General features: G+C 50.5%; 2 protein-coding genes across 2 annotated transcripts; one reads left to right on the forward strand and one right to left on the reverse strand.

The window, feature by feature from the left end:
* Positions 1–8,156: 8,156 nt before the first annotated feature.
* On the forward strand, positions 8,157–12,909 carry LOC101759787 (U-box domain-containing protein 73). Its single transcript, XM_004954872.3, has 3 exons — positions 8,157–9,882; positions 10,371–10,427; positions 11,532–12,909. Exons 1-3 carry the CDS (start codon positions 9,307–9,309, stop codon positions 12,606–12,608), a joined length of 1,710 nt encoding a protein of 569 aa, XP_004954929.1. The 5' UTR covers positions 8,157–9,306; the 3' UTR covers positions 12,609–12,909.
* Positions 12,910–13,187: 278 nt separating this feature from the next.
* LOC101760199 (pectinesterase inhibitor 8) lies at positions 13,188–13,757 on the reverse strand. The gene has a single exon (XM_004954873.1). The coding sequence runs from the start codon at positions 13,755–13,757 to the stop codon at positions 13,188–13,190; it is 570 nt and encodes a 189-aa protein (XP_004954930.1).
* Between the last annotated feature and the right edge of the window lie 228 nt (positions 13,758–13,985).

Raw genomic sequence — 13,985 nt, forward strand, 5'->3', positions numbered from 1 at the left:
AGTCGGTAGCGGCCTCTAGCAAGACGTGCCAACTCCTATATGCACACGAAGATCATATCAGACGAACCATCACAACATTATATACATGCTATTCCCTTTGTCTCACGATATTTGGTCTAGCTTCAAGCCGACCGCTCTTTCTCGATCCTGTGATTCGGAATGCCTTTGTAGGTCAACTCTTAACCGTACGTAGCATGGCCATGCATTTTCGGATCCGATCACTCGAGGGGCCCAGAGATATCACTCTCAATCAGAGAGGGGCAAATCTCATCTTGATTGACCATGTCTCACAGCATGCTTCTTGACAAACTCGAAAGCTACCTTTATAACTACCCTGTTATGGCGTAGCGTTTGATAGCCCCTAAGTAGGTCAATCCATATCTTGAATACATGCGACAATCTCAGGTCTAAGGACAAAGCGTATATGTTGTTTAAAGAGAGAACTACTTCTCGTGTTGGGTCAGTCCTAGCACATATCTCCACATGTGCCCACATTATTAGTTCAACATCTCCATGTCCATGACTTGTGAAACATAGTCATCAACTAATACATGTAGTAGTCTAATATTTATGTGTGTCCTCACATGAACTCCGACTAGGGAGAACTTTAGAATAACCATACAAGTAAAGAGTTCCACACACAATTCACATAATTGCAAATCAATTCGAGTAGCCTTTAATGAATATTCAAGAAACACAATATAAATCATGAATACAAATGGAATATCATCATCTCTATGATTGCCTCTAGGGCATACCTCCAACACGCCCCTCCACGTGACATGGCGGTCGAGCGCCTCCACCAACCATATGTGTGGGGACCCTCGTTTCCTTGGCGCCGACAAGTACCGAATATGCGATCCCGGTTAGGCGCCCGGTACTAAGGGGGTTGCTGACCGGTACTAAAAGTCGATTCTCCAGTAATACTGTATCCTGAGAGCCTGGTTCAGCTGCATGGAGGGAACCAATTTGACATAATACTTCTGTTACCGCCGATTGATCTACAATAAAATTGAGTAACCTTTTTATATGGTAATCGAACTAAAATAATTACTATGCCCATTCCTAGACGTAGGTTATCCTAGAATTCATGACCCTTAAAACTTTGACTACTGATAAAAAAATATAAGGATTAGCACATGAAAACGTTTGCCATAAAAGTACTTCCCCGGCACAAATTTATATGAACTTTTGGTAAGATATAGTCGTGAAAAGTAATGATCAAATATCAAATATGCGTATGGCAGACCTTAACCAACAAATAAGAGATAGCAAAATAACACTACACCCGAAAAGAGTTAGGCCTTGTTTAGTTGTCCAACTTTGGCCAACCAAAATTACTGTAAAAACACTGTAGCGTTTCGTTTGTATTTGTGAATTATTGTCCAAATATTGACTAATTAGGCTCAAAAGATTCATCTCGCAAAGTACAACAAAACTGTACAATTAGTTTTTAATTTCGTCTACATTCAGTACTCCATGCATGTACCGCAAGTTTGATGTGATGGGGAATCTTCTTTTTACATAGTGCCAAAGTTGGAATTTTGAGTGAACTAAACATGGCCTTACTAGAGAACCGCAGATGAGGACCTCTTTTCTCAGTTTTGCTCCGGAAGCGGCTATCTCAAGTCCGCATGACGGCACGAGAACCGCGTGCGTGCAAAACTGTACAATTAGTTTTTAATTTTATCTACATTCAGTACTTCATGCATGTACGGCAAGTTTGATGTGATGGGGAATCTTCTTTTTACATAGTACTAAAGTTGGAATTTTGGAGTGAACTAAACATGACCTTACTAGAGAACCGCAGATGAGGACCTCTTTTCTCAGTTTTGCTCCGGAAGCGGCTATCTCAAGTCCGCACGACGGCACGAGAACCGCGTGCGTGCAGCCGTGCAGCTATATTTAGTGGTTGACAGGCCGCGCGCCCACGCAGCCACGCCAGCCCAGCAGCGGAAGCATCGGTTGACAGCAACTGTTCGTACGAAGAAGAGGCCGTGGCTGCCACCAGCTCGAGAGAGCAGATCACATCTGTGCGAAGATTACAGCGAAGAAAATGGTACAGTAGTTAAGAAGGTACTACAAGATGCGACCAAGCATATAGGTCCAGGTCCAGCTAGAGATCACGAACCGCTGTTCCTATCCTCCTAGGAGACAATGTCAAAGACTCAAGCTCCGGCCTGCGAGGCAGGGACACCTGTGCGTTCCTATCGAGAGGTTTTCTGGCGCACGGAAGTCGGAAGGTGGTGTGAACATGGCGCGCGGTTTCTTCTCGTAAGCAAATTGTATTTACGATGAATGCTTTACTGTATTTATGCGAAAAGGACTCGTCTTCTTGTCATCCAGCAAAGCTAAAATTGAAGCGGGTTCCCAACAGAGCCACAAGCCCACAACTTACAATGAGCAGGCCCAGTGTCCGTTAGATGGGCCTGTCTGAAAGGAGACACTCAGGAGCCCAAATATACATCTTTTCGGACGAACCTAAGCCCAAATCTACATTTCAAAATGGAACAAACGCCAAAGCAGAGTCGCCCGTGGCGCGCGCGTGTGCGGTGTGCTGTGTCCGTGTGGGTGCTGCTGGGAGCGGGACGCAGCTGGTTTCTGCCGGCGGCAGTTGCCCAGCGAGTCCAGAGACGTTCTCCATCTCGAGCGCCTCTGTGGGGACGCCTCGCGGGTGGGCGGGCGGGAGGCGCTGCTGCGGCGAAGGACTGAGTCGGGGCGAGTGAGGCACGTCAGGTGCTCGACGAAATGCTGGAGTCAAGGATCCGTCGTGTTACCGAGGACCGAGGTAACTCAGCACTCCTGCTTCCTCTTGCCTGGCATGAAGTGGGCGGGCGGCTTGGGCATTGAGCGCGGGGCGCCAGTTGTGCTCACGCAATGCCGAGCAGGAGCAGGACACGCAGGCGCTGGTCCGTCAGGCAAGTGCATTGGTGAGCTTCAAGACATCAGGATATACTCAGTTCAACGAAGTGTCTGAAGAACTACGCTGCAATTGGAATGGGATCGGCGTACTGACGCGACCGGGTGTCCGTCGAACTCGCTGTCAGGCTGTTCGCCACTGATGCTGTTAGATTCGCTGCCGGCCATCGGCGCGGCGCGGACGGTGTTGGAGAGGAAGTGCGTCCTGATGAACTCCCAGGTGTCCCACTTGAGGTCGACGATCGCGCACGCCACGTTGAACCGCATCACCCGTTATAGTTCTGATCCGTGTCTGTCACGGATGGACTCCGACCGACTCGGAACCCACATCGCAGGCAGGTAGGGTCCGATTGCCATTCCGTTCCTCTACAAATATAATGCTGTACCATCGGGTGAAGTATGCCCCGTTCCCGTACATCGCAGATAGGTCAATAGATCCACATACACCACTCCATGGAGGCGCCCAAAGCCTTAGCGGAGAGCCGTGGCGCCGTCCCCGCCGGCGCAGAGCCGGTGATATGGTCGTCCTGGATCGCGCGCGCCGCCGACGGGACCTGGGTCGCTACGCCTGAGTACGCCGGCGACTGCAGCGACGGCGACGAGCAAGAGCAGCCAGCATGCGCCGCCGCGGGCGCTGTTCCAGTCGGTGACCACCTCGGGAACGTGGTGGACACGACTTCCAGGCCCATAAGATGAGGCTGGTCAGGTGGGATGTGGCCCGCACGATCATCGACTTCAAGTTCGACGTCATGGAGTTGATCCTGGACTACTTCAACACCAGTCTCGATCCTCACAGGCAGATGGAAAAGCTGCTGGGATGCTCCACGGGGAGGACGAGCGCTCGCACGAGATGCTGAAGCTGCAGTTCGCCGGCCTTCTAGCACTAAGTAGAGAACTGAACTTCCATCCATGTGCTTTTTTCCGATTGACTTTGGATCCGGAACTAAAGTGCCTTTAGCCTCCGATCAGGGGGACTTTAGTCCCAGTTATCAATCGGGACTAAAGCCTGCCTTTAGCCCCGATTATAATGGCTAAAAAAAATCACACTGACGCCACCCCCTTTGTCCCGATTGGAATTTCCAACCGGGACAAAAAGGGAACCTTTAATTCCGGTTGGTGTTTTCAACCCCCCTCTCTCCACTTATCCTCTCCCCTCCCTTATCTCATGCAGCAGTCTCTTTTGTTCTTTATTTCTCTCCTCCCTTCCAAGCGGAGCGGACGGCACGCGGGCGGGCAGCCGGACGGGCGCCGCGACCGGCGCGGCCGGGTCCATTTTTTATTTTTTTGAAACTTTTTAATCCTCGTTGGTAACACCAAGCGGGACTAAAGGGGGTCTTTAGTCTCGGGTGGCTGACTTGGGACTAAAGGATACCCCTTTTATCTCGAATAGTTAGTCCCGGGTGAATTTTCGGGATCTATACCCTATCCAATCGGGACTAAAGGTCCGTTTTCCACTAGTGTGGACGGTGACGAGCCAGTCGATGAGGTGGCGGCTGAGCTGTTGCTGCCGCAGGCCCGTCGCTGGCGACGACAACTCCGATGAGGATGAGGAGGACGACCGCGGCGAGGAGGTTCTGCAGGCTGCCGCCAGCGACGCTGGGTGATGATGAGGAGGACGTAGGTGGTGGCGACGAGCCTCTGCACTTTGTGAAGAAGGCGTTGAGCGCGGTGGGGCTCGTGGACACCCGACACATGAGGATGAGCATCAAGGCGTTCTTCGACCAATACATCGACGTCGAACATGATGACGTGGATGACGAGATCCACACGGACTTTGGGGCAGATTTCATGAGCGCGACGGGGTTCGTGAACCGCCTTTGGGACCTGAGGTGGGTCATTGAGGTCTTCTTGGATGGTGAGCTCGACCGGGAGACGCACAGGGCCACTATGGCGAAGAGGCTGGGGGACCTCGAGGAGGTGCTCAATGCTAGAACCAGGGATGTGTCCATGGGGAGGATCAAAATTGTACAGTAGTTATGAGCATGTATACATAGATATTTGTAATTACAACAGGGGACGGGAAGTCATAACAATGAATAGGAGTAGGACGACTGCACATTTTTTTGGGGTAATTTGGCTAATCTGAGAAAGAGTTTGTACTCCATGTTTGTGAATATAACAATAAGAATACCAAACTAAGTCTGAGCAACTTCTTGAATTTCATTGCGAATATGAAATTACAGAAAACGAACCCTAGCGGCCCCCCTGTTGTCTCCTCTGGGGGGCTACACGGGCGACACTCCAACATCTGCCGCCTCCATCCCTCTCCCGGCCTTCTCTCCACCTCACTGCCGCCGGAGCAGGGCACCGGAAGCCCGTGTGCATGTTAGGAAGGTAGCGGCGGGGCTTCTCTTGCCGGCCGGGGTGCTCCCACCCGGGTCAACATCCATGGAGGCGGCGACGACGGTCTGGGATGGTAGATCCGATGTCCCGGGGACCGGATCCGATGCCTCGAGGGGCAAATCCACGCGGAGCGGCTGTCGGTGGGGGCTCCTGATGGCCTTACACGGGACGGCGGCGGCTCCTCCCACAGGGGAGTGACGCGGGGTTCGTGGTGGTTGCGTGGTGGTGCTGACCTAGTGCCGTGGGTGCAGGCGCGGCAGGGCTAAGTGGTGAGGCGGCTGTTGGCCTCGTGCGGCCGTGGAAGGTGGCACAGAGGCTCGTCGACGGCCTCGCGTGGGAATGAAGAAGCCGCGACCGTGGGTAGGCGCAGAGGTGTGCCGGTGGCTGCCGAGCGTGGGCGCGGGTTTGGCAGCGTGGATGGGTGGCGAGCAACGAGGTGACCAGCCTTGTAGAGGCGGTTGCGGCCGTGTGCGGGCGGTGGTGCCCTGGGGACCGGCCCAATGGCAGCGGGAGGCAATGCAGCAGCGGTGGAGGGTGGTGGAGCAGGTGGTACAACAACGGCAGCGGAGGCGGCAGGAAGCGGGGAAGCACCGCGACGTGGTTGCTCACGAGCGTGGTGGTTGGCGGCGGCCGCATGCATGAGGTAGCGGCCCACGGGCGGCAGCGCACGGCGCATGGCGTGGTGCGGAGGTGGTGCCAGCATGGAAAATAGCGGCGCGAAGGTGGCACCATTTTGGAGGAGGCGTTGCGCGCAGGCCGCGCCCGGGGCGACGCAAGGTGCGGTGCGAGGAGGATAACTGCCAGCGAATGAGCGGAGGTGGAGGTATGACGACGTGGTGCGAGGAGACGTGGCGACGATGCCGCCTCGGATGGACTCTAGTGACTGTGGCCGGGAGTGCGAGCCGTGAGTGTGCAGAGGTTGGATGCTCTGGGCGAAAGCCCTCGCCGATGTTCTTGCTAGTGGAGATGATGGCGGCACCCTAGGGCGTCGTTCTCCCTATTGGGGGTGTCATTTCTGAGCTATAACCCTGCTACACGGGGTCCTCTGGGTGAAAGCCTTGTCCAGTTTCTGGACGAGCGATAGCAGCGCCATTGGCGTTGTGCCCTCCTTGGAGGCGTCATCTCTAGAGACCCATCTCGGTCTGTGGCATTCCTGATCCATTAGTCATGGATGGCCGCAGCCAGTGGCGACAATTTCGCCGCGTGGCAAGCTGGATGGGTGTTGCCGAGGCCACGTGGAGGCGATCACAGTTATGGTGGCGGCCAGGGGTTGTCGCATGGTTGTCGGTCTTGGCCGTTTGTAGCGGAACACGGCAACTGGCGTTGCTTGACAACGGTCAGTGCGGCGTGGGACTGCGTCGGAGGACGGCGTTTGCAACAACGGCATCGTAGGACAACTAGGCTTGTAGTGGACCGTGGCGGGTTGCTCAGCTTGGCTGGACTAGCCGGTGCGGTACATCGTTGGAAGACGGCACAAACAACTTTTCTGGTTTGCTGACATGGCGGTGGATGCTTTTGCATGGGTGAAGTGACGAGGCAAAGTCGACCTGCGGCGCCGGGTTGGCTGATCGACGGAGATCTTCTGAAGCGGGGCAATATTGCTCACCACTCTGACAATGACAAAAGAAATGGATTCTTGACGTGGAGTACATAGCGGGCGTGGTGAGACCCTGCGCATGGTGTTTCTTCAAGGCGACGAGAGTGAGGTAGAGTCCAACAGCGGATGTGGCGAGGCCCCCACGCATTGTGTTATCGTGGTGGCGACTGCGAGGCAGCTTGCAAGAGGTCCGGATTTAGTGGTATCACTCTGTCAGGTGGAGTGTGGTGTTGCAGTGGCACTACAGCGGAGGGTCCCGCATGTCGGTGGTTTTCTCGGTATGGTGCAGTCTACTTTTATTGGTTCCTGTCGACGCCGGGCCATGCCTGGAGGTTTCGGCAAATTATGAGCGTGGATGTTGGTGGGTGCCGCTGTGGCGACCGGAGTGGTGAGGCCATATTGATGTCCCAATCCAACTGGTAGGGTGTGGCAGTTTTTGAGTTGAGTAGCTACCCGCGTTGATGTCCCAATCCAACTGGACATCAACGCGGTAGGGTGTGGCAGTTTGTTTTGTTTTCCTTTTCTTTCTTTTTAATATAATCTGTTTAATATAATCTGCAGTTCGTTAAAAATACTTCTTGAATTTCTTGGATGCCTTTTTTATTCTGCATCTTGATGGTTTGTTGTGTTTCTTTGCGTAGTAGTTCTGAAGGGAAATCAATTGCATTACTTCCCGAGTAAATTTTCATTTAGTTTTGTGCAAGCGCTGCCTGCTGTGTGCATGTTCTTCAACAGTGTAATTTAAAGCACTTTAGATGCAATGATACGCATTTTATCATATTTGACTAATTCATTAAATATATTGTTGGTTGAAATTTAAGAAAAAAAATTCAACAGTGTCATATAGTTAAGAAATGCTACATGGAGAGGAGAGAAAGTGATCTAGAAGTTAGGAGACTGTCCGGTAAATTTTAATGTATTGAATTCAAGTTTTTTCCCCCTCAACAGAGCCGCAAGCCCACATTTGTCAGTTAGATGGGCCTGTCCAGAAAGGAAATACAGGGCCCAAATCAGCAAGCAGCAAATCACTTTCCTATGTGCTCCACCCAAAAAGCAGTCTCGCCCCGGTCCGCGGCGTCCGACCGTGGCGGCGTGTGCCGTGTGCGTGCTTGACGCAGCGGGCTTCTGCCGGCGGCAGTGGCCCCAGCGACCCTCAGACGAGACTCCGTGACGAGTCCCGAGGCGCTCTCCATCTCGAGCGCCTGTGGGGGCGCCTCGCGGGCGGGCCGGTGGCGCTGCCGCGGTGAGGGACTGAGCGGGGGCGAGCGAGGCTCAGGTGTTCGACGAAATGCCAGTGTCAAGGATGAAGGATCCGTCGTGTTACCGAGGCAGCTCAGCTCTCCTGCTTCCGCAGCAGTGGGCGGGCGGCTGGCACTGGTTGTGCTCACGCAGTGCCGAGCATGCGCAGGAAACATGGGCTTTGGTCGTCAGGCAACTGCATTGGTGAGCTTGAAGACACCAGGATATGCTTAGTTGAATGAAGCGTTTGAAGAAGTATGCTGCAATTGGAATTGGATCGGCGTAGTGACACGGCAGGGATTAGTATCAGCAGTGGCTGGCTTATTCCCCTGGCCTGCGTTGGGGAGCTCAAGGGATCACAGCATTCAGGCATTCAGCTAGATGTTCATATTGCAGAGACCAATCCCAGCGGTTGTAATCTTTCAATGTGGAGGTTCGTGAACCAGAGATATCAACAACTGATACCCGAGATTGAAATGAAGAACAATCGGAGCAATTATGTGTGTACATATGTGGTATCTCTATTCTCTGAATGAAGACCACATAATGCTCAATTCAATGGAGTGCCTGAATGAAGAACCATGCTGAAACTGGAATCGGAATGGTGCAGCCAGCAGTGGTTGGCTCTGCATGGCTACTTCCTCTAGCCTGCATTGGGAAGTTCAAGAGATCTCGAAAGCCAGGCATTCAAAAAGATGGTTCATACTGCAGACATGTGTACTGTGTCCCAGTGGTTGTAACCTTCGTTAAGAGGACGTCTGCCGAAGATTTTGACAACTGGTCAACAAAGTACCTGAGATCAATATCATGAGCAATCAAAGCAGTGATGTGTGCATATTTTGGTATCTCTAGTGTGAAAAGGGCAGACATTGTTCATGGTCAGTTACAATTATCAGACAGGCAAGCCCATCTAATGAAGATAGCAGGCAACAATATAGAAGGCCTGCATTTCCCTTCCAGGAGACCCCCTGACGCAGAAAACATCACACCGTGTATCAGGCTATCAACCGTGATTGGCGAGTCTCAACAGAACCAACCACCTCGTGATCGAGCCAGGCTCCCAGGCCTCATCAGTATAAAGAGAGGAGGGCCGGACTCCAGAGCCTATTCCTGAAGACCCCAGTTAGTTACCAAGGCCTATTCATCACGCGTTCCCTCCAAAACTCGAAGCAAGAAACCAAGAACTCCACCGACGCCAAGAAGCAGCAATGTCGCTGCGTCGTTCCAGCCCCACCAGCTCGGCGGACGAGACCTTGGAGGATAAGCTGCTTCGCGCCGTCGCGAGGGAGGTTCAAGAGAACACCAGGGCTATCGCCTCCGTGCAGCAGCCGCCGCCGTCGCCGCCGCCGCCCGGATGCTGCACGTCAACGCCGTCAAGTTTGGTGCGGGGGTTATCTAGGAGGGTCTTTGGCACCGCCACGGGCTCCTCCGCTCGCTCCTCGCCGACCCAGAGGACGCTGCCAAGAAGCCCACCTCGGGGACAGGCGTCCTCTGACGTTACCGGCACGTCAGGATCGGCGCCAGGGGTGGCAGCAAGAACCGGTAGCGAGGAAGAAGCCAAGCCAGAGCAGGAACAAGCGGCCCTCACAAGGTCTGATTACGGTGCGATGATGCGAAGCGCGTTGGCGAATATCCAGGAGGACGGCGAGGGCCAAGAGCAGGTGCCGTTCACCAAGATGGAGGAGGCGATGACAGGTTTCATGGAGCTCGCCTACGGGAAAGCGGAGCTCCCGAATCCACCGGAGCTCCCTCGCGAGTTCGCTTCCAGATGGCCGCATGATGATGTAAGTGACACTGCGCATATCTGAGTTCTTGGGATTTTCGATTGAGTCTTCCAACTCTGTTTCTAATCAAGTTCTTGAATTTCTTGGATGCTTTCTTTATTCTGCCTCTTGATGGTTCGTTCTGTATCTTGATGACAGTAGTTCTGTAGGGAAATCAATCGCATTGCTCCCTGTCTGAATTATGGTTATTTTCTGCATTCTGCTGCTTGTTCTTCATGGCGTATAATAACAATAGCATTGCTTATTGCATGAAAATGTCTTGTGCTATATTCGGACAAATATGGATTTCTGTTTCACTTGTTTATAAAATCTTAGCGTTTAATGAACATGAACATGCCTTGTTCAGAAATCAGAACACATAAATTCAACTGTTCATGATTAAAGCTTTACTTCATCGCAAATAAGATCATGTGTTGCCTCAAACAAATTGACTGAATCATCTCTACCTCTTGATGAGTACTGATCCCACAATCATACTTGGTTCTTAGGGTGATCTGTCGCACAGTGGAGTAATGGATGATCCTGTTATATTGGCTTCTGGATATGTAAGTGCCTACCTCTAAACATTCATTGGTTAAAATTCAACTGGATTACCCCTCACTCTTTTCCCTTTTCACTACCCATGTTTTGCTGGAAAGATCCTGATAAATTATACTGTAATTTGTACTGGATGTGGTTATAAATGTCCTTATTTGACTTCTGCACATATCCAACTCTGTCTGTAATTTGCATATCTGATAATTAAAACTAGAACTAGACTTCATACATTGTTATTATTGTCATGCAAACTTTATTTTACTTGGCTAGTTAGATAGAAACCTATCCATTATGATAAAGGACATGCTTTTAGTTCAAGATTTGAGCAAGATGATTTAATTGAAGAAGATACATATAAATTCAATTTCTGGTTTAGTCCATGTACATGCTGTTTTCAGAGGACACGGAAAGTCCACTGCTTCCTCTGATTTTGATAGCAAACATGTTCTTCCATCTGTAGTATGGTTATACATTGTAGTGCTCTACCTAATATGCACTTCCTGTTCTCAGTATTAATGCACATTATAATACTAGTTCTTGTTTGTGACAAAGTGGTGTGTCTTGATTAGTCTCATCATATGATTAAAGAAATCTTAAAAAGAATTAGGTGCTTCCCTTTATTTCTAGTAATTCATCTTGCCATCTCACGGTTCTTGATGTCAAAATATTGCACTTATTTCCAACAAATTGAAAAGAAAATCATGTCTCAAATACAAAGGAAACTCTCTCTTTTTGAAACGGAACAAAGAAAACTTGTGGTTTCAAGTTTTTCTACTTCCAAACGAAATAAGTAATTTATAACTTTCTGAAGTTTCATAGATCAGCTTTGACATGAGAAATGATTGGATATGTTTAGCGTTCTACTGAAAGTTACATTACATACATACCAGTTTATTTACGAACGAAGGTGGCATTTATTGTTCCAAATGCTTGACTATAGTCTTTAATTGGAGAAAATCAATAATTATGTTTTATTCCCTTATCAAAAAATAATTATATTTTATTTGCTGGAGCATATGTACGCTTTCATTTGGTGAGTTGTCTTCTGAATTTTTCCACTGATTAACTGCTTGACCAAGTAACCAAATGTTTTCTTGACTCATTACTTGCAGTCAGTTGATCGATCATACCATCGATGGTTCTGTCAACTGGATAACATATGCCCAATTACTAATAAGACCTTATCCCACTCTTCCACTGCTCCAAACCACCTCCTCGGTGATATGTTAGCTGCATGGCATCTTGATCACATGACCCATTCCCCAGCTAGCAATGCTGATAAACTTTCCATCCCCGTGACACCTTCAGTGGAGCAAATTCAAGACATCTTACAAAAATTCTCAGAGCATCCAGTGATGCAGGAAGAGGCTTTGCACGAGATCCAGCTACTCTCCAAAATCTCCAAGGGAGAGCAACCTTGCCTTCAGAGGTGGCCAGGGCTGCTTCCAGAGCTGATAGATCTTCAGAAGAATTGGAAATCAACATGGAAACAGAATCTGGAGGAAGAGAGGCTCGGAGTAATCCTTAACTTGTCTGTCCACAGGCCCAACAGGGAGATCCTTGTTAGAGAGAACCGACTCCCAGTTGCTCTAAAAGAGATTGTCACTAAGCTACATAAGCATGGAAGTCCAGCATCAGCTTTCGCAAAGGTAGCTTCCATAGTTGCCATCCTGTCAGAATTTGACATGTTCAGGAAAGGGATACTGGATATTGGCGGGATGGAAATGCTCCGGGATCTGCTCAAAATTGAGGATGCTGTTGTAAGGAAGGAGGCTGTCACTGCAATCCGTGGACTCTGCACAGATGAGGAAGGAAAGACAAATGCTCAATCATATAACGTGTCTGATGTCCTGCTGGAATGCCTCACTGTCAGTGACGAGGTCCTGCTTCTACTTGATTGTCTTCCGAAAGATCCGTGCATGGTGGATAAGATGTCTGAGAAGGCTGTGGATTTGGTGAATATCATCATGGCTGGACAGGGAACTGGGCCGGTTACTCCTGAGGTCACTTGCTCTGCAATTTCCTTGGTTCATGCTATTGTTCAGAGGGACGCACATAAGATGGGGCAAGTGAAAAACCTGGAGGACTTTAAGGAGCGGCTGATGGAGCTGTCATCAGGTAGATTACCGATGCAGACAATGTTACAGGTGGACACGATTATCAACTCTTCCATAATGCAGTTCTGGTGACTCGTGTGGCTCCCAAACAGCCAGAGATTTACTGGTGTTTTGCTTAGTTTTCTGGAGAAGTTTGAATTGTTGGCTGTGATGGAAGTTTTGTGAAAACACAAATAATCTTGCTTCACTACGTTTTGGGTGGTCGTACTGAATAATTTTCCTCAAGATAGATGACAATGGCGGACCAGAGTGTACATACTTGTGATTTTGTACAAAAACATAGCTCAAAGCTACTGTAAGTGGTGCTAGCATTCGTTTTCCTCGGATTGTAAATCTGTGAGATGAACAAATGACCTTTATTCTTTTACTTGTATTCCAGATTATTGATTGTGTCTGGAAAGGAAAAAAATGCTTTGTTTACTCAAATATCTTCTTCTGTAATGATGAAAATGGTGAATGCTGGATTCATTTAGCATAGCATGTAGTTTCACTGTTTTGGGATCTTGGGGCAGTAAAAATCTACCTATGTATCAGTACTAGTTTACTGCTGGAAGAGCCTTCCGATTATTTCCCTACAAGATCATTAATAAGCTTCAAGGAAAGTGACGCATTTCCGATCCAATGCAAAATCCTGGGCTCATCACTTCATCATCATGGGCTGATGAGGAGGTTGGTGATGGCCGTGCACACGATGGCGATCTGCACGGCGTATGCGCTGCGCCGCGCCACCGGCTCCGGCGGCGGCAGCCCTGCCTCGGCGAAGCCGCCGGTGCACCGGCGCACCAGCGAGTCCGCGTCGGCGGCCATCTGCCTCCCCGCCGTGTAGTTGTGCGCGTTGGTCTCGTCGTAGGCCCCCGCGAACGCGAGCTCCATGTCGTAGTACAGCTTCTCGCACAGCCGAAGCGCGGCGGTCACCCTCGCGTCCGGCGGCGGCTGCTGCACGGCGGCGGCGGTGAGCAGCGCCTCCAAGTCGTTGACCGCGGCGCCGGCGTTGTTGACGCCGACGTTCGCCGCCACCTTGGCCAGGCCGCAGGCGTCCGCGCTGGGGCTGTCGCGGTGCTTGCTGAGCTCCGACACGCAGAAGCCGTAGTCCACGCGCCGGTCGCGGCTGGCCGCCGCCGAGCACGTCTCTTCCACGGTCGCGCCGACGCCGGCGAGCCCGTGGAGGGTGGCGAGGGAGGCCAGGGCTGCCATGAGGAGAGCCCTCGATGGCCTCGGCATGTTGGGCGGAATGGTGGTGTTCCTGGATGAGAGATGAGCGAGGCATTCCGACTTATTTAGGGAGTTCACTGACATATCGGTTCAAATTCTATTTTGGGATAGTCTATTAAAAGTCAGCTAATATTTTCAAAAGAAGTCAAATTCTGGATAATTGGATAAAGGGCTCCCAACATTTTCGCAAATAATTGTAATTAGAAAAACTACGATAACTCTACAAGATTTAATATA

Source organism: Setaria italica, chromosome I, assembly GCF_000263155.2.
Source record: "Setaria italica strain Yugu1 chromosome I, Setaria_italica_v2.0, whole genome shotgun sequence".
Classification (NCBI taxonomy): domain Eukaryota; kingdom Viridiplantae; phylum Streptophyta; class Magnoliopsida; order Poales; family Poaceae; genus Setaria; species Setaria italica.